The sequence below is a fragment of the Trematomus bernacchii genome, unplaced genomic scaffold (assembly GCF_902827165.1).
Source record: "Trematomus bernacchii unplaced genomic scaffold, fTreBer1.1, whole genome shotgun sequence".
Taxonomy (NCBI): domain Eukaryota; kingdom Metazoa; phylum Chordata; class Actinopteri; order Perciformes; family Nototheniidae; genus Trematomus; species Trematomus bernacchii.
The window spans coordinates 4,845,812-4,869,675 of record NW_022987573.1 but is presented as its reverse complement, the minus strand read 5'-3'; the positions used below and the strand labels follow the sequence as shown (position 1 = coordinate 4,869,675).

The 23,864-nt window shown below is 39.6% G+C and overlaps 1 protein-coding gene across 3 annotated transcripts in view; it reads left to right on the top strand.

The window, feature by feature from the left end:
- LOC117479370 (microphthalmia-associated transcription factor-like) overlaps positions 1–23,659 on the top strand; it is a 30,586-nt gene extending 6,927 nt beyond the window's left edge. For 2 of the 3 annotated variants that reach the window (XM_034126312.1, XM_034126310.1), the window contains exons 2-10: positions 7,348–7,585; positions 17,211–17,426; positions 17,540–17,632; positions 18,488–18,605; positions 19,540–19,632; positions 19,743–19,793; positions 19,968–20,043; positions 21,518–21,665; positions 22,256–23,659. In XM_034126312.1, the coding sequence (XP_033982203.1) occupies positions 7,348–7,585; positions 17,211–17,426; positions 17,540–17,632; positions 18,488–18,605; positions 19,540–19,632; positions 19,743–19,793; positions 19,968–20,043; positions 21,518–21,665; positions 22,256–22,651 (1,429 nt within the window). In that variant the 3' untranslated portion in view covers positions 22,652–23,659. The remainder of the gene's footprint in view (positions 1–7,347; positions 7,586–17,210; positions 17,427–17,539; positions 17,633–18,487; positions 18,606–19,539; positions 19,633–19,742; positions 19,794–19,967; positions 20,044–21,517; positions 21,666–22,255) is intronic. The other variant, XM_034126311.1, reaches the window with a different exon arrangement.
- The last annotated feature ends 205 nt before the right edge of the window (positions 23,660–23,864 follow it).

The following is a 23,864-nucleotide window of genomic DNA, read 5'->3' as shown; positions in this document are numbered from 1 at the left end:
TGTGCTGGATATCTCTCTCCTGCGGGGTGATGCCAGCTGCAGCACGCTGGGGTGTAGTGATCAGCAGGGAAGCCAGAGTGGATCAATTTACCGTCATGTAGCTACATAATCACTGCGCTGTGTTCCAGCTGAGCGGGGGGGGGGGGGGTAGTCAGCCAGGAGGGCCTGATCTCCTCTGTGATCCACCTGCAGCCTCTGAGACAAACAAGAGAAGAAAGGTTCATTACAGCTAGTTGCAGAACAGCTTTTCTGCGATCTCATTTGCTGAGCGATAACAGTGAGAAAGGACACAATCTATTTCCTTTTTAAACTTTGTTTTTTGGGTTTTTTCAACAGCATACAGTTATTCTATCAAAGCATGTATCAAAAGTAGGTAAACAAATCTTCACTTTATAGAAAAATAGGTAGAGTAACAATGTAAATACTGCTTAACACCAGGGCGACACAATCTATTACCAATCCTTTATCACATATCACAAAACACCACTGCTTTTAGCTTACAAAGAGTTGTCATTTTGGAGATACATGCAGTGACTACAGATTGGCTGCACGTCGTCCACTGACCAGTCAGGACTCATGCCTCCAAGGGACACAGTGTGTGTGTTTTAAATCAGCTAGTTGATGGGCAGTGTGTATCAGTGGTCTCGTCTCCTCTCCTCTCCTCTCCTCTCCTCTCCTCTCCTCTCCTCTCCTCTCCTCTCCTCTCCTCTCCTCTCCTCTCCTCTCCTCTCCTCTGTGAGGCGATTGGAGAGTCCAGGCCGGCCCCGGACACTCCCACCTTTGACACACTTTCAGCGCTGCACCACCGGCATGACTTTCATAGCTCTCCAAGGGCGGGTGGTGCAAAAAAAAAATTAAATATGGAGGCCGTAGGAGTGCAAGTGCATAGACCCTGCTCATTTGACCCTTTGTGAGTATGGCGTCTCTGCATGCTTGCATGACTTTGTATTAGTATACACAAAATGTACAGTTCGCAGAGAACTATGTAAAGTAAATACGATAACAGCGTCAGCAGATTTCTCCGCGTGCAGTGAGCTTTCTGTTGAACAGTTGGTGCTTAAACTGGTCCTGGTTAATAATCAATATCATTTTAAGTTGTTTGTTAAGTTAAGACAATGTTTACATTTGTCATTGATTTTGAGAACCAATAAAGATTTTGTGTCCCTCTCTTTTTTGAATGGATAATCACAAAAGAGTTTGAAAATGATTTTTCTAACAGTAAATACATGGTTTTAATGTGTTGCCATTAGTTTTTAGAGGAAGTTGTTGTTGTACCATTAGTGTCCATTAGACAGCGCTATTAGCTCCAGTCAGTTACCAGCAGTAGTATAAGTGGTGTCTGTTTTGTTTTGCACTTTATTTTTCCACCAGCTCAGAGTTTGGACAGAGATCAGACGTCATTCTCTACATTAAACATTGTGTTTTAGCCTCTCCTCACTCAGGATGCAAAGCTTCTTCATCTCCCTGAGTGCTGTTGGGCAGTAATACCTTCATCAAAGCCTCAGCTCTGACAGTTGGCTAATAATGGAGTGTGATGGAGTGCTGTAGTGAGCCGAATCAGAGGAATCATGGGTTGGGTGGGTGGGGCTCTTCAGCACTGTACTGCCATTGTTATTTTTTTTTTTCTCCTTCGAGATACACAAACATGAGAGGAGTGAACACACACACACACACACACACACACACATACACACACACACGAGAGAAACATTTTTTTTAAAGGGACAAAAGAGCTTTTTATGTGTTTCAGTGGTCAGTTTGGCAAAAAGCCACCAAACAGTCGAAAGGAAGGAACAGAGAGAGGGAAGTGGAGCTTTGCTTTGTAGACAGGCTTCTGGTCATTCATGCACACACTAACTCACACACACACTAACTCACACACACACTAACTCACACACACACACACACACACACACACTATTTTTAAATGGAGACGATTGATAAACATGCCTGATTTGACCTGCTTATCAGAGATTTATTGATTTGTATTACAGCTGATTTCATGGCAAGAAATTCCAGTAGGGAAAAAACACAAATATAATGAAAGAGGACATATGCTGCTCAGTTTTAGGTTCATATTTGTATTTGGTGCCTCTACTGTGACATATTTCCATGCTTTAATGTTAAAAAAGGTTTTTGTTTTTCTCATACTGCCTGTGCTGCAGCACCTCTTTTCACCCTCTGTCTGAAACCAGAGCCCAGTCTGTCCTGATTGGTTAGCTGGCCGGCTCTGTTGTGATGTCCCGCCCCTTAGCCTATCACGTACAATGTGTTGGAGTGCTAGCCAATAGAAGAACGAGTGTTACATAGTGACGTTACATAGTGACGTTACATAGTGACGTTACATAGTGACGTTACATAGTGACGTTACATAGTGACGTCACTATGTTGCGGTAGTAAACAAAGGAGTCCAATCAAGGCATTTCAGGCAGGTGTGTGTGTGTGTGTGTGTATGTGTGTGTGTGTGTGTGTGTGTGTGTGTGTGTGTATGTGTGTGTGTGTGTGTGTGTGTGTGTGTGCCGTGTGTGTGTGTGTGTGTGTGTGAGAGAAATTGGGATTCAAGCCTTTGCAGACCATTTACATGCAAGAAACCCCTATATAACACACTACTGGAAAGGGAAAACAGTGATACTATTACATATTTGATCCACCAGAGAGCACTGGAAAGTTCACATTATAACTGTAAAATCTAAGTCTTGCATATGGTAGTTATCCATTGTGCCCACATAATAATTAATAATATCTTTGGTGATCCTTGACATTTTGTCTAGTGCCACCAGCACTTAAAGTTTTAACTTATCTAGTGAAATATCTCAACATCTTCTTGATGTATTGGCACATCATTCGGTAGAGGCATATTATTATTCCGACACTATGAATCATAATAACTTTGATGAACTCCTCACTTTTCCTCTAGCGCTTAAAGCAGCTCACTGATTTATATTTGCCATTGGCTTGGTTTATGACAAATTACATCCTGTGTAATCCAATTACTTGTGTTCTAACCTATGGTTCTAACAGAGCTTCTAGCATTAATTGACATTACACTGGGTTAAGCTTTAATTATAGTGAATATCAGAGTTTGTAAAAGTAGACATTATTTCAGAAATATATGTTATAATATTGCATTATTATTATTGATGCATTTAGCTATAAATAACTGTAATCACTGCTAGTCAAGGTGGAAATATTCAAACTATTTTTTAAACTGGCCGGAAACAGTTTTATTCAGTATAATAATACATCATCAAATCAAATCAAATCAGGTTTTATTTATATAGCACATTTAAAAGCGATTTTTGGTCGAGCCAAACTGCTGTACATGTAATAAAATCACATTACTACAAATCACAATAAACGACAATAAATTACAACAGATATATCTTAAAAACAAAATAAAAATAAAACACACGGAAAAGTCAGGAGTCGTGCTCCGCTCTAACTAGAAAGCCAGAGAGAAGAAATGTGTTTTTAGTTTAGATTTAAAAACCCCTAGGGTCTGGGCCGACCTCACATGTACCCCTTTCACACCAACGCAACTCCGGTTCAAGCTCCGTGCTAGAGCTTTTCAGGTTCAGAACCGATACTTCGGTTTAGCTCCGGCTCTTTTCACACCGCTCAGAGCCCGACTGGTGCTGCCGCTGCTGCGTCATGACGTCACAGTTTACGTCGCTGATTTTCTCCCCTTACGAAGCTCACCTCACAACAACAACGGGCCGGGGACTGCGTCGGGTCGATGATCGTGTTGCTTTTAATCATACGAAGCCAGATTAAATTAAATAACGACTTCTCCAACCTTATACTTTTCTCCAGAGTGCCGTGGTTCATTGTTTATTAATGTGTTTCAGCGGCATTTACCGACCGCTGCAGTGCTGGCTGCTCTTCCACGGGAGTGTATTCTCCCGTTAGCTCCGGGTTAGCTCACACGGCTCTAAAGTATTCACTGTCTGACTGTCACACAAGCAGCTGATACATATCCCCAGTTCCCCTTAAGTGAATGTGTGTCAGTCTGCATTGACGCTGTTTGGTGTCAGTCTGAATTGACGCTGTTTGGCATCACAACGCTGTTATGAAAGTTTCTCTGGTATAACATGGGTGATGTTAGCATAGCAACCGAAGCTAAACTGACTACTTGCTAAGCCGTTTTCTACAGGCACTTTTTACCGGCGTATTTTTCATTATGATTCTACTTGTGATAGTCGGACATGACAACCTGTGCAGCCCATGTATTGATTCCATCCGATAGCTGCTATAATAACAAACAAAACGTCTGCCTGCTCTCCACAATGATCAATAACAGCGAACGGATGGTCAAAGTAAGGTACAAATAAACAGAATCACAAGAAGCCTGGTTAGTGTTGCCTAACTTTATAAAGCGTGTTTTTTTTTTACAAGTGTGTGGTTGCGTTCTAGTCACTTTGCTCAGCACTACTGCTTGTTACAACTTTTATTTGCCGTACTCGACTTAACTGTTAGCTCAGGTTAATCTTGCCCCCCTCCGACGTAAGCGTGACGTATGCGGTTCTTGCTTCTAGACGGACAACTTTTTGGTGCTCGAAACGAACCGGATTCCGGAGCTTAGAGGCTGCTCCGCTGCGGTGTGAACAGGAAAACCCGGTGCTTTTCAAGCTCCAGCTCCAAACCGGCCCTGAAACACCGTTGGTGTGAATGGGGTAATGGAGGGGCAGAGTGTTCCAGAGCCTAGGGCCAGCTGCTGCGAAGGCTCGGTGCCCGCGGGTTTTTAGCCTGGTCTTGGGCACTACCAGCAGCAGCTGGTCAGCAGACCTTAAAGCTCTGGCTGGGGTGTAGCGCTGGAGCAGTTCAGCTATATAGGCCGGAGCCAGCCCATTTAGTGCTTTAAAAACAAATAAAAGGATTTTAAAATCAATTCTGAACCGAACTGGAAGCCAGTGTAGTGAGGCCAGAATAGGGGTGATGTGGTCGCGCTTTTTGTGGCCAGTCAGCAAACGTGCAGCAGCGTTTTGGACTAGCTGTAAGCGTTTAATTGAGGCCTGGTCCATACCCACATACAGAGCGTTACAATAGTCCAGTCTCGAGGTTACAAAGGCGTTAATAACCCTTTCTAAGTCATTAAAAGATAAATACGACTTGGTTTTGGCCAATAGTCTTATTTTAAAAAAGCAGGATTTTACTACGGTGCTGACCTGCTTGTCGAATTTAAAAGTGCTAGTGAAGGTCACTCCAAGGTTCATGACCGAGGGGAGGGATCATATTGTATTGTTAATTTTATTTTTGCATTAATAATCAACATGTCATTTCTTTATTTGCCTCTGATTTGTATTTGAATATCTACGTAAGAATGAAATGACATACTCCAAGTTAAAGTATCCCAAAATGTTACTTTTTCCACATTAAAAGTAATTAAGGAAGTAATGTAGTAAATATCGTATCATCATATTTTGCATTAAAAAAATGTGGGCTTTTTGAAAGAAATTCACTTTTTATGTTTTTTCTAGCTACACACGAGGGGGCAAAGGAAATAAAACTACTGTTGTGTAAAATTCAAACACTCAAACAGTGAAACAGATAAAAGAAAGAAACAAATCAAAGGATTTCTGCTCTGGCAGTGGAAATTAACAAAAAAAAAGCTGACATTAGATCCAATCACTTTTGTTTGAAACTGATGAAAGGAAACACAATTGCATAAAGTCACACAGACAAAGGAATTATACATATAACCACTAAACCTGATTCTCTATAGCGGGGGAAGTACAAAGAAACTTGACACAAAAACATTTGAGAGTCCCAAACTGCTGCAGGACTTTTAGAGACAAAACCCCAGTCTTTGTTCTGCTTCTAACTCCCTCATTAAAACGACTTGTTAATTGATTTATCTAGGATCAATAATCAATGTATCTGTATCAGCATTGTCTTCAGGAGTGAATGATAGATGTCTCTGCTAAAGGGCAATACCTAATCTTATTTGACTGTAGATAACAGTCAGAAAATGTGGCGTTGTGTTACACCGTAGCGTGTTTTCGCTCTTGCTCAGGGTTCAGTGGGCGTGGAATCAGACAATGAGATTATGTGCAGCACTGGGGGGAGAATGATGGTATGCTGAGGGTTCAACACCCAGTGAATACGCTGCAGACCGAAGCTGTGTTTGACTCCACTGGCTAATTAGTGCGATTACTGCACAGCTGGATTGGCCAGACGTTTTACTGAGATTTGTCAAAAGGATCGCTCACTCGATGAAGGCTTCATCCCGGCAACTTCTGCTTCAGCAGAGCCTCTCTATTTTAGGACTCTGTCTGGGGAGCAGCCGTCTAAATTTAAGAGAGTGGGAAAACTGAAGCAACCTTTTATGAAACCTGTTCCTCTTTTCTGTTGAGGTTTAATTCCTCTAATGTAAAAAAGCTTTAAGACTAGGAGCTCTCAAACATCTTCATTACATTGCATCGATGCACACTATCCAAAGTATTTCTTGTTTTTATTTATTTAATCTAAGTATTGCCAGTTCTGCACAACCCTCCAAATATTTTGCACATTTGTGTACTCTCATCCACTTTCCATAACAATACTGTACATATTTTATTTCATTGTATTATTCGAAGAAGTACTTTGCAATAGTATACTGCACGTAGTTTTATAGTATATCCAGATTTCATGTAAATAATTGCCCATATCTTAACTTATAATAGGTTTAAATTGTTTTTATTTAACTGTGTTATGTACACCAAGGAAAATTCCTCGTATGTGTTAACCCACTTGGCAATAAACCTGTTTCTGCTTCTGATTCAGAATCAGAAAGTTTATCTGTTGAAAATAGCATTTTAATGAATGCTGAGTGGTTTAATTGTACTATGTCTTGGAAATAGCATAAAAACAGGGCCTAATCTACCAATTATATTCTTGATAATACATTAAATGTCAAAAAAAAAGCATCAACATTTCCTAGGGCCATAGCTATGTCTTCTAAGTGCTTGTTTTTCTCAAACCAATATTCAAAAACGTCATGACAGGCTGGAACCTGCAAAAGTTTGACATTAGTGCTTTTAAAATCCCTGCCCCGATTAGCAGAGTCTGAATATACGCTCACTCAGTATCTTAGCAAATCCAAATCAATTAATCATCAAATCTCTGCAGCTCTACAGTTAAGATGTTTTTGATCTCTGCCCTTCGCTCATATTAACCTTTTATTCCATCTGCTCTCCCTTCATCTTCTTCTACCTCTGCTGCTCTCTGATCTTCCTCCTCTCTCGTCTCGTTTGCTTGACCTCTCCTTCCCTGTCTGACCCCTCTCTACCCTCTCTGTGTTATCACTATCTCCACATCGCTCGCTGTCTCTGCTCATTCATCTGGCATCTTTTTTTCTTTCTGCGGCAGCCCTTCGGAGCAGCACGGCTCCTCCAAGCCCCCGCTGAGCTCCTCCGCCATGACATCACGCATCCTGTTGCGGCAGCAGCTGATGCGGGAGCAGCTTCAGGAGCAGGAGCGGCGGGAGCAGCAGAAACAAGAGGCCTGCCATTACCCACAAACCACAGCGGCACAGACCCCTGCCATCAATGTCAGCGTCCCTGCCAGTCTGCCGCCTGCTGCCCAGGTGCCAATGGAGGTGCTCAAGGTAAAAAAAACATTGGTAGGAAAATAATATATGTCAGCATGTATGATTAGCACGCTGACACATTTCATACAGTGTAAAGTTTCCACGTCTGGAATGAGAAGTTGCATGTGTCATGGTTACAGTCTGTATGGACCAGGCAGCGCTGTATTATTAGATGCTGTGTGTGTGTGTGTGTGTGTGTGTGTGTGTGTGTGTGTGTGTGTGTGTGTGTGTGTGTGTGTGTGTGTGTGTGTGTGTGTGTGTGTGTGTGTGTGTGTGTGTGTGTGTGTGTGTGTGTGTGTGTGTGTGTGTGTGTGTGTGTGTGTGTGTGTGTGTGTGTGGACAGTCAGGCTATAGTGGTTTTACTATGACTGTGTGTAAAAAAACTCAGGAGTGAGTGAAGTGTGTTAAAATGCGTATATGGGGATTATCTTTCCTGAGAGAATTCCTCTTTAATGCATGCTGTGCTTCCAGCCATTTGGATTTAGCCATCTTTAATCCTATTTGCTCAGCTAGATTCACATCTTTTCATAGCTTTGATTCCCTCACAGTCCGAGGGACAGGAGACTGTGGAGATTTTCTGTACGAGTAGACACTGTTTTGTTTGAGGGATAATTTTTACAAAGGCAGTCTGGTAAGTTTTTCTACTATTTAAGTGTTTTCAGAGAGTTTATAATCCTTGTTGAAACATCGATAGAAATGTGTTGTGTGGCGGTGAACATGTGGACACAGATTTCTGTGTTATTGCTGCTTTACGGTCACATCTTTTTGACCTGCATGGTAGATTTTCATGTAATTGAGTGCTTATCGATATAAAAAACGTGTGTAATTTGCACAAAAACGTTTTTGTTTGGTTTCTTTTGCAGGGGTTAGTGACAAAGCTTTTAAGTGAATTGCTTCAAATTCAGTTTTGTACCTTTTTGGAGCAGTTGGTTTTTACATTACTACAAATGTAATGGAAATGTTTAGGACGTTTGTTTTGAGAACACATGCTCACACGTATATTGTTGTGTGCATGTGTTTACCTCCTGTGAGTTTTCCATTTTCTAAGAAAGAGACAAATGAAGCTTTCAGTTTTTGCATTGATTTCCACTACCATTATTTTCAAAAAGCTGTGTAATCATGGATGCAAGGTTTTCCATTTTGGAAAAATATATGACACTTAAGGGGATTTTTGCCTTTTGCTACAAATTTGAAATACTTGGTGCAAAAATCTGACTGTCATACCACAGCAAAAAGTTTCTTGTCAGTGAATAATGACTTCTTTGGGGATCAGGTATATAACACATTGCTGCTCAATTAATTAGAGTATACATCAAAGTTCTAATTGTTTAGCCTCACATTAAGAGTCAAACAAAGCACTGATAAAGTGAGTAATCTCTGTTGATCCACAACACAACCAGAGATTTCATGGTTGCTTGCTCAGCCCCTCTTTCATCACCCTGGATGTGTGCAGCATGGGCCAGCAGAGAAGGACAAATACAGTATCTCCATTGAAAACATTGCCCTGCTTCTGAAGCATAAACATTACTTACTCTCCATAATCTACTGCTCTTTGAGAGGTTTAGGACCCCCCCACCCCGAACCCTCGCCCTGTGTACAATACACCAAGTTAGAGTAATTTCTCTGCTTTAGCGAGAGCTTACAGACATTCTTCATTGACTGAAGGCCTTGAAATGAAAAGGCCGTTGAAGCTTGGCGCTGTTGAGCTGGGTTAACCTACTCCCCTGTCTGTGGGTAGATTAGCAGTGTCCACGAACAGCTCAGGGGTACCAGGCGGAGCTGCTGGAACTTTAAAAAAGTGCAAACATTAAGCTCAGATGAGTTTATCTACAGACTGATTGGACCCTTAATTAACCAAGTGACCTCTGACCTTCTGGAGACTAAGTAAGGGATCAGTTAAGGGATCAAGACGAAGGCGAGCACAGCCTTACCACACACCGAACGCTAATTCAGTGAAGAATGCTCGTAATTAGCCCCCACTGCCTCCATTCCACGGCATATTTAAGAGAAGTAAAAAAAAAAAACACTGCTTTGAAATTTATGTAGGATAACTTCCTAAAAGGGTTAAAAAATGATTTCTTTTTCAAAGGATTTATGGTGCCACGAAAAGAACAAAGTACTCTTCTACCCTTGTACAACATTTCATTTGGATTATACTATCGGTGGAGCTCGTGACCAGTACACATCAGAGTATACAAAGATGCCCCACAGATATCTCATTTAGCTGGATTTGTAAATTAATGACATGAGATTTGCGAGAAATTCACTTTTTGTTATCTGTGATTTAAAAAAGAAAAAGGCATTATGCTTTATATTTTTAACATATTTAGTGTGCATAGTGTAGTCTGTAGTGCAATCATTTTCTGAAATGTACCATAAAGTAAAATGTTACTTGCATTGCTTTTTTAAATAAGCTAATATTGTTTAATTTGGTCATTTAGTCACAGTCATTTTTTATGTATTATTAGTTATACAACAGCCGTAAACCAGCAAACCACATAGTCAAACCCTATTTCCTTAGCATCTATGCTAACTGTACCACAACATTTATCATTTAAGGACACAAGGTTTATGCTCCGTTGGTAATTAGCTGTGTTTTTGCACAATAGCATGACAATAGGTCAGGTGCTGCAGCAGACAGCAGGTTGCTGTGATGTTCCTGCTCACATTAGCATCACAGTTGTTGTCTGCAGCTTCCACAGAGCATGTTAGCAGCTTAACTGTGAGACAAAGTGGCCTATTCTTCTAGCCCGTGTAGCAAATGGGGGCATTCTTGTTAATGTATCCTGGTCGGACCATCATGGAATGCCCAAAGCATGCACATACAAAAAAAAAACACAGATCAGTGTTTGTGAGCTCTCACCCGGCGTCCTCTCGCAGCACAGCAGTCTGCTTTGTGTGTGTTTTTGCAGCGTGTTTCTGACTCTTTTTGAGGGTTAAGTAGACGCTGCCCTCGGGGCTGTGGAAGGCTAAAAACGAGCTGGTAAACAACAAGCTTTCTTGTTTGCTATGGCTGCAGTTGCTGTGAGTTAGCAGTGAACGTCACATTTCCAAACAGTGTATTTTCGAACAAGTACATTTACTGAAGTTGGGCAAAGTAAAGTTCAAGACCTGCTGGCGCTAAGATCTCTCGATAATACATTATTCTGCCTATTGGCTCTTAAACAAGCTGAAGAACTGGATGATTGGTATAAGAGATGTACCTAGGAGTTAAACCAGTGGCTATACACACACACACAGCAGCATGTTTAGACTCCTTATACATACGGTATGTTCAGTGACAAAGACCCTGTAGTAGTCCAGTCTGTGCAAATGTGTCCACTCTTGTAAACACACCATGAAAAGGACCCTTTTACACTGGCCGGGGTCTTTGAACTCAGATCATTTTTCTCTCTAAGACCAAGTTATACTCACAAAAGCTACAGTATGTATCGACAAGGCCGGGATGTTCCACCCCGAGGTCTGCGGCCCCCCGGGGGCGATAACGAACTCAGAGCAGTGAGATCATCTAATAATGAGTGATAATTTAGGAGATCCCTCGGGACAAAAACAAGCTTGAGAAACCACTTATGCTCATTTGAATGTAGGGATAAAACGAAATGCAGCTGGTTAAGTCAATGTCAGAGATTTACTGTTTAGTTTATTTTAGGACTATGAATGACTAATGACTAACGATATTTTCATAATGGATCTGCTCATTATTTTTGGCCTAATTCATTCATAATTTGGTCTATACAGTCAGAAAATAGTGAAACATGTAAAGAACCCAAGGTGCATGTATTAAGACTGCTGGTTTTGTTTAAAAAAATTAATAAAACACTCATTAACTGTCATATGAAATAAATGAAAGTCTTTAAGAGACTTTAACCAGCAAAGAAAAAATATTAAATACTGAATCAATTTATGATTTTTAACCACTTTTTTATAATTGCGTAACTAGTGAAGCGTTCTCTATTAATCGCTCAATATTGAAAAAAACATATATAATAATCCCCTTCAGAATGTCCTTAAGCCTTAACTTCAATTAACCATCGCTTAGCATCAATTGATATGTTTCTTTTGGTTAAAGGACTGATCCATTTCACTTCAAATCATTTCAAACGTAACCTTCTCAGTCATGTTGATTAGGAGACAAACTTGTATGTCTTTCTTTTCTTTTATTGAGACACCTTTTGCTTTGTCTTGTGAACAAAATGCCCTTAAGGACATATTTGTGTCTATTCTTACTGAGAGAAGAGATTGACTGTTGTATTGGGCTCCTGAAGTAATCCTTTGTACATTGTAATCATTTTCAATGTTTAGATATGAACAGCTATCCATTGTGCGGATTTGTGAATTTCTTCTGTAAATCCACACAAACAAAGTTGAAATGAAAGATTCAGGGTCTTTGTAACACAAATCTTGATGTAAATGTTCCTCATAGCATGGGTTGACAACAGGTCATAAGATAAATGGTACAGTGTTGTTTAATTATTTATAAAATAGTAAAGTATGAAAACCACATCTGCTAAAAAAAAAAAGAAATTCAACGTCCCTAGTCTTTGAATGTCTAAGTGTCTAATGCTGTGGTGTTTAAGGTCACACGCATTACACTTTCAACATTCGTCTTGTGATAAGTGGTGTCATAAATAGATAAAAGAAAGTACAAAACAACCCAAAGTGTTGGGAACCAGTGTGTTCTTGCCCAGGGTGGGGTACATAAATACAGTACAATTCATACAAAAAATGCTTTAGGATTCAAAACAGTGGTTTCCAAAGAAAGTTAACGAGTATTTCACAAAACTGCAAAGAAAGAACCAGGAAAAAATATGACTCCAAGTTTCCAAGAAGACCTGAGTTTGCACATCTCTTTATTTGTATTAATGAATTGATTAACTTCTCATAATTAACCAGTTTACCATAAGGCAGGACGTGAGGTGAGCCTTTAAGTGAGGGGTGTCCAAACTATTTTGTTGTTTGGGCCCTTTTGAATCGGCCCTTAGCAAATTAAAAAAATATAATGAAATATGGCCCACAACTGAAACTTGTGCTTGTCTTATATTGTACTTCTCAAATATATATGCAAACATATATTACATACACAGTAGTATTCATGAGTTAATAAGCCAAATGTTTCAAATACATTCAGTCAATTAAAGTTGAAAACAATTTCTAACAAATCTAAGATGATAAGAAAAAAGCCCAATAACTTATTTACATAACAAGCTTGAAATATACCCTTCATATTTCCTCCTGTTATAAGAAATCTGAGGTTTCTGTGTTAAGGAATGAGCTGCTAACAAAAGAATTAAACCCTATGGAGAGCTGTGATGTAGGCTGTTTGTTTTCTTAAAACATATTCAAGTATCAAGCATACTTTACCTACATTTGATTGATTTTGCTGACTTATAACTTAACTTATGAGGCAGTATACCTCTAGTGAGTGGCGCAGCCCTTCGTATATTGTTATGTATGTGGCCCTCGGTGAAAAAAGTTTGGATGCCCCTGCTTTAAGTCTTCAAAGTCAGATGCAGTTTTTGGCAAGTTTTCAGAGTCAAACCAGGAAAGTTGATGTTGCTGGTTACTCTTTTGTTCTCACACAGAGTCGGACAGAATACTCAGTAATCCTGGAGCTCAATTGGGAACACCTCGAGTGTTGGATCCATGGCGGGAACTAACTGATGACGGACAAGATAAACTATTTCCTTTTTGTATGCTTTCCACTAACTCATATTTTTTTATGATGATAGCAGCTGACTGCAAATTAAAACATGCCGCTTTGACTAAAAGGGGAATAATTGCCTTGTGTGGTCATGGCTGTGATTTAGTCAAAACTAACAGGTAATTAACCTTAAAATAATCCACAATCAACACTTTATATCCCTATTTTGTATTCAGTCTAGACTTAAAAGTATAATATATAACCTTTTCAATTCCTCTTATTCAGTCTATTTGGGTATTTAACAATATGTTGAAGTTATTGAATATTGCATGTTTCCATTTGGTCAAGTGTGATTATGACCTGCTTTCTTTATCTCCTTAGATATATTTTCTCACTACATAACAACTTTTTCCCCGTCATTTTATGGACCAAATGATTAACAGAAAAGATAATACCAACAACAACGACAAAAAAAACATGAGAGAGAAATCTAAATTGGAATTGGGAATTGTGCCAACTTTTGTTCCAGATAACTCCAACCAAATTCAGTCGTAGTGTAGTTTATAGTTTAGTAGTAATCATCTAGTCTTCACTGTTTGTTTAGCCATAGTTTACGCATGTGAATGCAAATAATTGGATTGCTTATTTATGGCTTAAGTATTATCCATCAGGATTAGGTTTTTAAATACTCTGCAGCCTAGGTCTATTTTGAGGTTTAGCGCCAAGGTGGTCCACAATGTAAGAAGCAAATCATTTTGTATTAAAATTATTCCTGCGTGCCAGTGGTGACTGTGGCTTTACAGAGGTCTGCTTTATTGGAACTATGGAAATGATCCTTGAAATATAATCATCATTAAGGATACAGAGGAGTTAAGCACCATAATGAGAACAAAGTAAAGACTAAAGGGTTGTAGTGAGCAACATTAAAGACTCTCATTGTTTCAAACTAGCCCAAAGCGTGACATGGTTCTTCTCAATGGAGGATGACGTGCTGTAAATATGTCCCCTTCAGCGGTGTCAGCTTTACAACCTTGTAATGACGTCATACCTACGTGATAAATGTTAACGCACCTCTCACATGAGTATCCCCCTGCAGAACAATGATACTGTCTCTGAGCATGGAGAAGGGACTGTGAAAGACTCTCTGTTCTGATGAGAGGTGGAAAAATGCGATAGTCACAGACAGACATAAGGACGGATAACCTGGCTTGACCTGACTAGTCCTAATATGTATTCATACTGTATGAGAGGTACAATCAAAGATATGTCAGGTGTGACAGGTCATAAACTTTCTAAAGGATACACAGATGCACCATTACAAACGTGCAATATGGAGAAATTACAATATTTCTGACCAATATTGATATTGAGACGATATTGTATGGTTGTTGTTTGGTACCATCACAAAATATTTACACAATGACATTTGGAGACAATGGCTAATTGAATAACATATTATAAAACCTCTGTAACAGTTGAGTAAGATAAGAGAAATGCATAATTTTACTGTAAAAGAGTCTTTTAAAAAAGTAAAACATATTACACTATCCAAAATGTAAGACCATATGCTGTCCATGTCACAACTTCTATATAATATTGATATATTGATCAGCCCTAAGCGCACATTTGGACTTGTTTTGAGTCACATTATTATCTTGATCAGTCAGTTCTCACACATATTGAGTATCCATGCTCAGAAATAGATGTGTCAAAGCATTTTATTTATTTTTGATCAGGCTCCATGAGATATAATAACCACATCTGTAGAGTGCAGTCCAATAGGGTTTTCACAGAAGCAGAGGAAATGTCAGCGGTAGCTTAGAGTTTGCCAAGAGCCTGTGACCCCGTCAGCTCTGTTAATAAACCCAAATCCTCTGAGCTTAAGCAGAACAAATACATTAACGTAAAAATAAAAGTAGCCTCTTATTTGTTGGCTTTGAGACGTTTATGCCTGTTGTTCCTGATTAGAAATGACATTTAGAGGCGAGCTACTGCAGACAAAAACGTTATTATTTTTTGGCTGTGTTGAACTGCCTAGCATCCACAGGGTTAAAAAAAAAGAGAAAACTGGCTGCGGCAAAGCAACAGCCCCAGGCAAGTTTCAGTAAAAGAGGTGGCCTCGCAAAACAAAGACACTAACTGTTAGCAGCACATCCTGACATCAAGTGATAAATTCAGATTTTACATAAAACAACACACATTTGAAAAAGCTCATTGTGCCTCCCTGATATGCATAACTAATGACCTTTCTTGTCTTTAAAAGATGAGCTGGTGGTGCCTCTCCTCAGCAAGGCTTAGTCTTCCTGTGCAGGCGAGAGGGAAGCAGCTCCAGAACTTCTTAGTTTAGATAGAAGTTAGATAGTTAGGAAATAGATAGAAATTTAAGGAGTTTTTAAATAGGAAGGATCACTCTACTTAAAATGATGCTTGAGCTGCTCGGATACCAACCTTATGAGGTATGTTTACAATCAACAATCTTTTTTTGTGGTATTTTCTTTTATTATAAGTGAAAAATAACATGACAGTATGTGACTTAATCTTAAAAACAGTGTCAGTGCTGATGCATGTTTGTACAGTTATTATGTATCTATATTTATTGATGAACTTTTTACTGTCGTTATTCCATAAATTAGAGATTCACGCAATAGACAGCTGGTTTAAATATAGACTCATCTGGGATGCAGCAGCACTGCTCCATTTAAAATGTGTGACAGTCTGACAAACACTCTCTGAAGTTTGTTTTTGCTTTTCTGGATCTTTAATGCTGCGTGGGATTTAATGATCCTCAGAATTCAAATGTATCTATAACCGGGGAAGTGCAGAGACGGGTGTGCGTGTTATTTTTGTCACTTAAATTATGTAGTGACTATATGAATACGTAAAAACAACAAATGTAGAAATGGTTTTGTACTGACACTGTTTTGAGATAACATCACTTGAAAGCGTCTCAAAAGAAAAATGAATAATGCATCTCCGGATTTGATCTCTGTGCCAAGTCTATTTTAATATTGGAGTTAGTACGGTGCAATACAGACTTTGAGGTATATTTATTTATCCTTTTTATTCTCTATATATCTAAACATGTTTAGACTTTTTAAACTAATGAAAGCATACGAAGACAAAAAAATGTATTTCTCATGTTGCATCTGTAACCAAACTGAATATCTATATATTATATCTATATATTTTGTTACTGTACATTTGTAATTCAACATGTATATTTTCTACTTTCTTGTTTATTTCTTTTAATTTGTATTGTACCATGTCAGGTATATTGCCTCATAAGTTAAGTTATAAGTTAACAACATTAATCAAATGTAGGTAAAGGTGCGTTGGTGTTCGGATCAGGGGGTCACAGGTTCAAACCCCACTGCAGTCAGCATGTCGTTGTGTCCCTGGGCAAGACACTTCACCCCAAATTGCTCCTGTGGAGATTGTCCACAGTATTGAGTATGTAAGTCGCTTTGGATAAAAAGCGTCTAACAAGTGACATGTAATGTAATGTAAATTATGCTTGATACTTGAATATGCTTTAAGAAAATACATGCCTACATCACAGATTTCCATAGGGTTTCATTTTTTTTGGTGGCAGCTCATTCCTTAAAACAGAAACCTCAGTTTGCTTATAATAAGGAGAAATAGGAAGGGTGTATTTCAAGCTTGTTATGTAAATCAGTTATTGCGCTTTTTTGTATCAACTAAGATTTGTTTGAAAATGTTTTCAACTTTATTTGACAGAATTTATTTGAAAAGTGGGCTTCTTAAAACATGAATACTGTGTTATATATATATTTAAGAAGCACAATATAGGAAAAGCACAAGTTTCATGTGTGGGCCATATTCCATTATACTTTTAGAATTTGCTGCGGGCCAATTCAAAATGGCCCCCGGGCCGCAGTTTGGACACTTCTGATCAATAAAGTACTTCTTATCTTATCTATTCTGTAAATAACACATATCTCTTCCTGTTTTCCACTTTCCCTCCCCCCCCCTCCCCCATAGGTCCAGACTCACCTGGAGAACCCTACCAAGTACCACATCCAGCGCTCGCAGCAGCAGCAGGTGAAGCGCTACCTGGGGAAGCTCGGCTCTCAGGTGTTGGGCCTGCCCTGCCACAACCAGTCCTCGGACCACGGGGGCATGCCGCCAGGGCCGGGCAACAGCGCCCCCAACAGCCCCATGGCCCTACTGACCCTCAACACTAACTGCGAGAAAGAGGTGACTGCTTGTGACTCACTGTGTTCCTCATTATGACACACAGAATATGTATTTTGTTCCTTTACTCAGCCTTATCTGTATGTCTTTTGACCTTTTATGTTGTCTTTTTATAGATGGATGATGTCATTGATGACATTATTAGTCTGGAGTCCAGTTACAGTGATGAAATCCTCAGCCTGATGGACCCAGGACTTCAGATGGCTAACGTATGTGTGTGTGTGTGTGTGTGTGTGTGTGTGTGTGTGTGTGTGTGTGTGTGTGTGTGTGTGTGTGTGTGTGTGTGTGTGTGTGTGTGTGTGTGTGTGTGTGTGTGTGTGTGTGTGTGTGTGTGTGTGTGTGTGTGTGTGTGTGTGTGTGTGTGTGTGTGTGTGTGTGTGTGTGTGTGTGTGTGTGATTAGCTTTCATACATAAATCAACTAAATCTCAATCTTATTGGCTACAGTCCTTTGAATGCTAAATTGACATCTCTGCAATAACAGAAAGTCAAGACAAACTATCTTTAGCTGTTTGCTCAAATTAACAAAGAAAGAGTCTCACATTTTGGAGAACACTTCCTGGAGTCTTCTCGTCACTCTGAGGTTGTCAGGCTACCACCGAAGATTCAATGAAATCACTGCACTCGCCAAAAGACAAGTCTCTCACATAACCTAAAAAAATTATAATTTTCACAGTTTTAATTGGTGTGCAAAATTGAGAGCTATAGAAATTCTCTGAGGTAGATTTTGTTTTACTTTCGCACAGAGCCAGTGCAGCTGTGTCCCTGTTTCCTGTCTTGTTGATAAACTAAGCTAGGCTAATCAGCTGATTGCTGTACACATTATAGAGGTCTCAATCTTAAGTCAATAAGAAAATAGGTCAATTTCCCAAAATGTAGACCTATTCCTGAAACAGTGTCATTACACTGATTTGCTTATAACAACACATGTTAAAGTTGACTGCACAATGGCCCTGTCTTCTGCCACCACCCTTCCCATCATGCTCATCTTGTGATGCTGATTATTATCTATACAGTGGAGGAGGGGGGGTGATCCTTGCTTAATGTCTTTGCTGTGTCCCCTCAGATCCCTGTGAATGCTAACCTCATGGACCTGTATGGTAATCAGGGTATGGCCCAGCAAGGTCTGCCCATCAGCAACTCCTGCCCCGCCAACCTGCCCAACGTCAAAAGGGAATACTCCGGTAAGCAGCACAGCCAAAGCAATTCTTGAACAAAAACTTAAAGGGGACCTATCATGCAAAATGCACTTTTTGATGTCTTTTATACATAAATATGTGTGTCAGGGAACTCACAAAGTGTCAGAAACTCTTTTCCTCCGTACCCAAATCTCTAAAAACGGGGGAACAATGGAGCTGATCCAGATTTGCGTCAGAAATGTTGCTATCGGCAAGAATGCCTGACGTGTTTTGGATGTAATATGTTCTTTGTTTACATTAGCAAGCATCACTAACACTCAGAGCTAACCTGTACTGGAGAGAGTATGTGTAAAAAATCAGGAAATAAAAAAAGGAACTCACCTTGTAAACCCACAAGAGAAAAAGCATTTGAGCTCCATACTGTTTCAGAAATAATCCTTGATGTGGGTTGGAACATGACAATCACGGCAGCATTTAGCTGTATCTCGTAGAATTCTGAGCAGGCATTAGCTCCCCCTCCTCTTTTTTCTTTTGTTATGCTAAGGACCCTGAACCTGCAGTTCTCTAACAGGCCTGAAACAGAGGGATATGAGGGATGTCTAAAATGCATGATCTGTTTGGTATTTTGAGCAAAACACATCACAGACATGTTTTTTATATATTTTTTAATATCTGAGACCCATAATATATGCCTAAAAATAGCATAACAGGAGACCTTTAAGCAGCGGGCTACTGTCATCAAAATACATCCAATGTCTACAGATCTTAGATCTGTGAAAACATACATCCATTAATCTTTTCTTGCATGGAGAACATAATGGCTCGAACAACCCACATGTTGCTCTGCTTTTCAGTGCACACCATAATGAAGCCTTTTAAAAATAACTTTCTGTGTGGGAAGTGTGCATGACTGACCTGTCTTTCAATGTATTTCTATCCATTCTGCACATTTTAATACTAAAAACAACATTTATTACAGTTTCACAATCCACGGCCCTCATGCACATGCTGGATAAATCTGGATCGTGCGGAACATACGACGACTATCAAAGTCCTGAAGGGTTCCCTGGGGGTGCGTACGGCTCATTATCTTTAAACACATGTGTTATACTTGCGCTGCACAGTTGATTATATTTGAATTAAAACTATTATCATTAATCAAACCTTTTTTTCTTAAATCAGAAGTTAGGGCGATGGCAAAGGAAAGGCAGAAGAAGGATAACCATAATCAGAGTGAGTTTTAATTGCACTTTAAATGCTCTTAATTATAACTCTGTTAATGTAAATGTAAAAGACTAATAGATGTAGTTAGTGTCATATGCTTATTTGCTTTATAAAAATATATTTTCAGATGTTGTTTCGACAGCTTATCATAGACCTTTTCTCCTCTGTTTTTCTTTCCTTTAGTTGAGAGAAGACGGCGGTTTAACATCAACGATCGAATCAAGGAATTGGGAACCTTAATTCCTAAATCCAATGACCCGTAAGTTTCTTATTTTATACACTGTACTTCTTTATTTGGTTATACAAGTGACATAATGATAAATCACAATAGGGTTAAAGGAATGAACACCTAAAATACAAATACCCACAAAATGATGATTTAATTGGTCAGATTATGGCTATATTTATCATACTTTCTGTGTGCATACTTAAAGCTCCACTTAAAGCTCACTCTCCCTCTGCCCTCTGACCTTGCCTGTGGCTCTGGGAAGATCCCAGCAGCCTCTTTTGTTTTGTCTCTCCACCCACGGTTGTTTTGCTTAACCCCAGCTGTGTGCTCCACCCACACATATACCTACACACACACAAACTCAGGGACCTCCTTTTACAAAGAGACCTTCATTTACATCTGAATCTGAACACCTGAATAATTATAAAAACAAATGGTAGACGGACTTGTTTGCATAAACAATCTCAAAAACAACTATAAATGCATTACTTTAAGTTTGAATTCTTCAATCGTATAATCAGAGACAGAAAGATGTGTATCCGCCCTTAAGGCTTCCAACTGCTTCAACCTACACACCTCAGTATCGATTTTGGATGCAGATCATTCCCGGTTAGTATAGTAAAGATCGATTTGAACACTGCAAAACTTCCCCTGCAACCTTCAATTCTTCAGCGATCTCTCTGACCTCCCCTGTAAACATGTATGATGCTGCTCTCAGTTCTGCAGAGAGCTCAGACTTCTGACTGCTGGTCACCTCTCTGACCTCCGGAGCCGCTCTTCTCCTCCTCATTATCCTCCTCTGTCTCTGTCAGATTCTCTTTCTGAATAGAGATGGCTTATTGCCGATTGTCTGACATCAAATCTAAAGGATATAAGAGACTGTGTGTAGGATGGACTCATAATGCCCAGAGATGGCAAAAGTACACACATACTTTACTCAAGTAGAAGTTGATACTAGTGTTTAAAAATACTCTGGTAAAAGTAGAAGTACTGACTAAACTTCTTTACTCAAGTAAAAGTAAAGAAGTATGGGCCTCAAAATGTACTTAAGTAAAAAGTACCCATAACTACCATCTGTTTTAAAGAGTAACTGACCTACCTTTTTATTAATAGAACAATAATGTCATTGTTAGCTAATGAATGTTTCGATGCTGAACAACGGCAACATGACAACGTTTTCATTGGTCCCTTTTCTTTAGAGAAGACCAGGAAATGATGGATACACGGATCGTGTTCAAATCAATAGGCACGCAATGACTCTAAATAATAATGATCACGCCACCAAACGCAGATTAAAACTAAAGTAACCAGCCTGTTTGTAAAATGTAAGAAGTAGAAAGTACAGGTATTTGTGTTAAAAATGTAAGAAGTAAAAGTAAAAAGTCGTCAGAAAATAAATAGTGGAGTAAAGTACTGATACCAGATAAATGTACTTAAGTACAGTAACGAAGTATTTGTACTCCACTACTTCCCACCTCTGATAATGCCTCCTTTGTGATTTCAGGGACATGCGCTGGAACAAAGGCACGATCCTGAAGGCGTCAGTGGACTACATCAGGAGACTACAGCGGGAGCAGCAGAGGGCCAAAGAGGTGGAGACTCGCCAGAAGAAGCTCGAGCATGCTAATCGTCATTTGCTGTTGAGGATACAGGTAAACAAAGCTTCATGACGTGTAGTGATCGGAAGGTACAATCATAGAGGTTATCGCAATGCTATTTGCAAGGTTATTTGATAGTAAAAGTAAAACTACAATATGTGTTGCATATATGTGTGAAAAAGAGACAGTCAGAAGAAACTGTTACCCTTTTATGAAAGAAGTCAAGCTTCAGGGAACAGACAGCAAAGGCCACGAATGAGAGGAAGCAGACGTCTGTTTAGACTCTTGTAACTAATTGATCACATGACAGGAGGCATCAGGGTCTGTTGGATTCGGCTCAGCGGAAATCGATTGAATGAACACATTGTGCATTTAAGGTGCAGTAACTAAGATAATTGTATCGGGTCTTTACATTTGAGTAAAGAGTGGTAGTAGAGCAACGTCTAGAATCAGGGGGGAAAAACATGCTTTTAAAAAGGGAGAAAGGAGAGAAAGATGGCTTCGTCGGTCATAGTCAGGGGAGGATTTAGAACAAAACGTACACCTCAGCTAAACTATTTCCTGTGTAAAGTGTAAATATGAAAGATATTATGGCAGAAATTGTCACACTTCACTGACTAAACTGTGAGTCTATGTGTTTGCAGGAGTTGGAGATGCAGGCGCGGGCTCACGGTCTGGTCATCACGTCTTCGGCGCTCTGCTCGTCTGAACTGGCGGCCCGGTCCATTAAGCAGGAGCGCTCTCTGGAGGACTGTTGCCAGGAGCTGTACACGCTGCACCCCAACCACCAGCACCTCCCAGACTGCACTGCAGAGCCGACCGGCACCTTGGAGCTGAACGACGGCCACTCCAACTACCCCGAAGGTCCCTACAGCGTGCACGGCAAGCTGGGCTCCAAACTCAACGACATCCTCATGGAAGACACCCTGTCCCCGGTGAGAGGGGGGGACCCTTTGCTCTCGTCCGTCTCCCCCGACACCTCCAAGGACAGCAGTCGTAAGAGCAGTGTGAGCATGGATGAGAATGATCAGGTGTGTTAGCACCCCCTACTGGAGGACACATGCATCTCCAACCTTCTCCACCCTGCTGCAAAGTGTTGCCGTCTGCAGCTTACACACTCTGCTGGAGACGCTTCCTCCTGTGCGTGTCATTTGTTTGTTTATTTCTCCCCCGACAGTGTTTACATGTTTTGAATCTTTTCCATTTCTTTTTTTTTTTAGTTTTTTTGTGATATCTTTGTCTTTTCAAGCCCTCAACCTTGATTTCAAAGAATGATTATGAAGTACTTTTGCTTTAATCAAAACTTTGATGACAATGAGTTACAAAAATAGAAGTTTTTATATTTAAAATATATATATATGCATTCATCTTTGAATAGAGGCTAGATTATGTTTATTTCTATTGATTCCAACGAATCTAGGGAAGTTATAAATCATGGTCAGAGTTGTAGATATTTTGTCCTGAGATGAACACTGCTTTTTAAATCACTAGCAATAATAGAAGAAAACTATTTATTACTATAGTGCTTTACACTCCTCGTGTCTTAGATTGAACTTGAATGTGCCAATGCCTTATTAAGATGGTTATGCATCGATGTTGTATTGCTATGCACATTTTTTGGCTGTTAGCTGAGTCTTTGTCAGTCTTCCAGTTGAAATGTCTTCCTTGGAAATTATAAATAATAATCATTTGTAGATTGTATCTTATTTATGTATCAATGTAAACAGGACTTTTTGTAAACATTCCCCTTAAAACATGTATTTATAACAAGGCATTTAAAAAGAGCAATTTTTTTAAATAAATGAGATAATAATAAATAAAAGCTCACTAATGAGCAAGAAGCAGCACAACAATCCAGTACATCTATTTTTATCACACTGATGCATCCTTAACTATCCAGAGACTGCTCAGCCGGGTGTGCCAGATATTTCTAAAGTATAAATTCCTCACTGCCAAAACCACTGAATACTTCAAACTTAAAGGTAGGGTAGGTAAGTTTGAGAAACCGGCTCGAGATCGCTAGAATTAGAAAATATACAACCGGAGAAAATCTGCCACTTCCTTACAGAGCCCCTCCTCCAACACACGCACGCGCACATGACCAATGAGGGCACGAGATAAGTTTGTGCACAGATGGAAGGCTGACAGGCAGGTAGGCCATCCAGTTATTTTAGCCGGGTCGGCTAAAATGATTGGTCGTACTTTTTACAGTATTACGGCTTCCACAGATGACATTTTTTTATGGATTTTTTG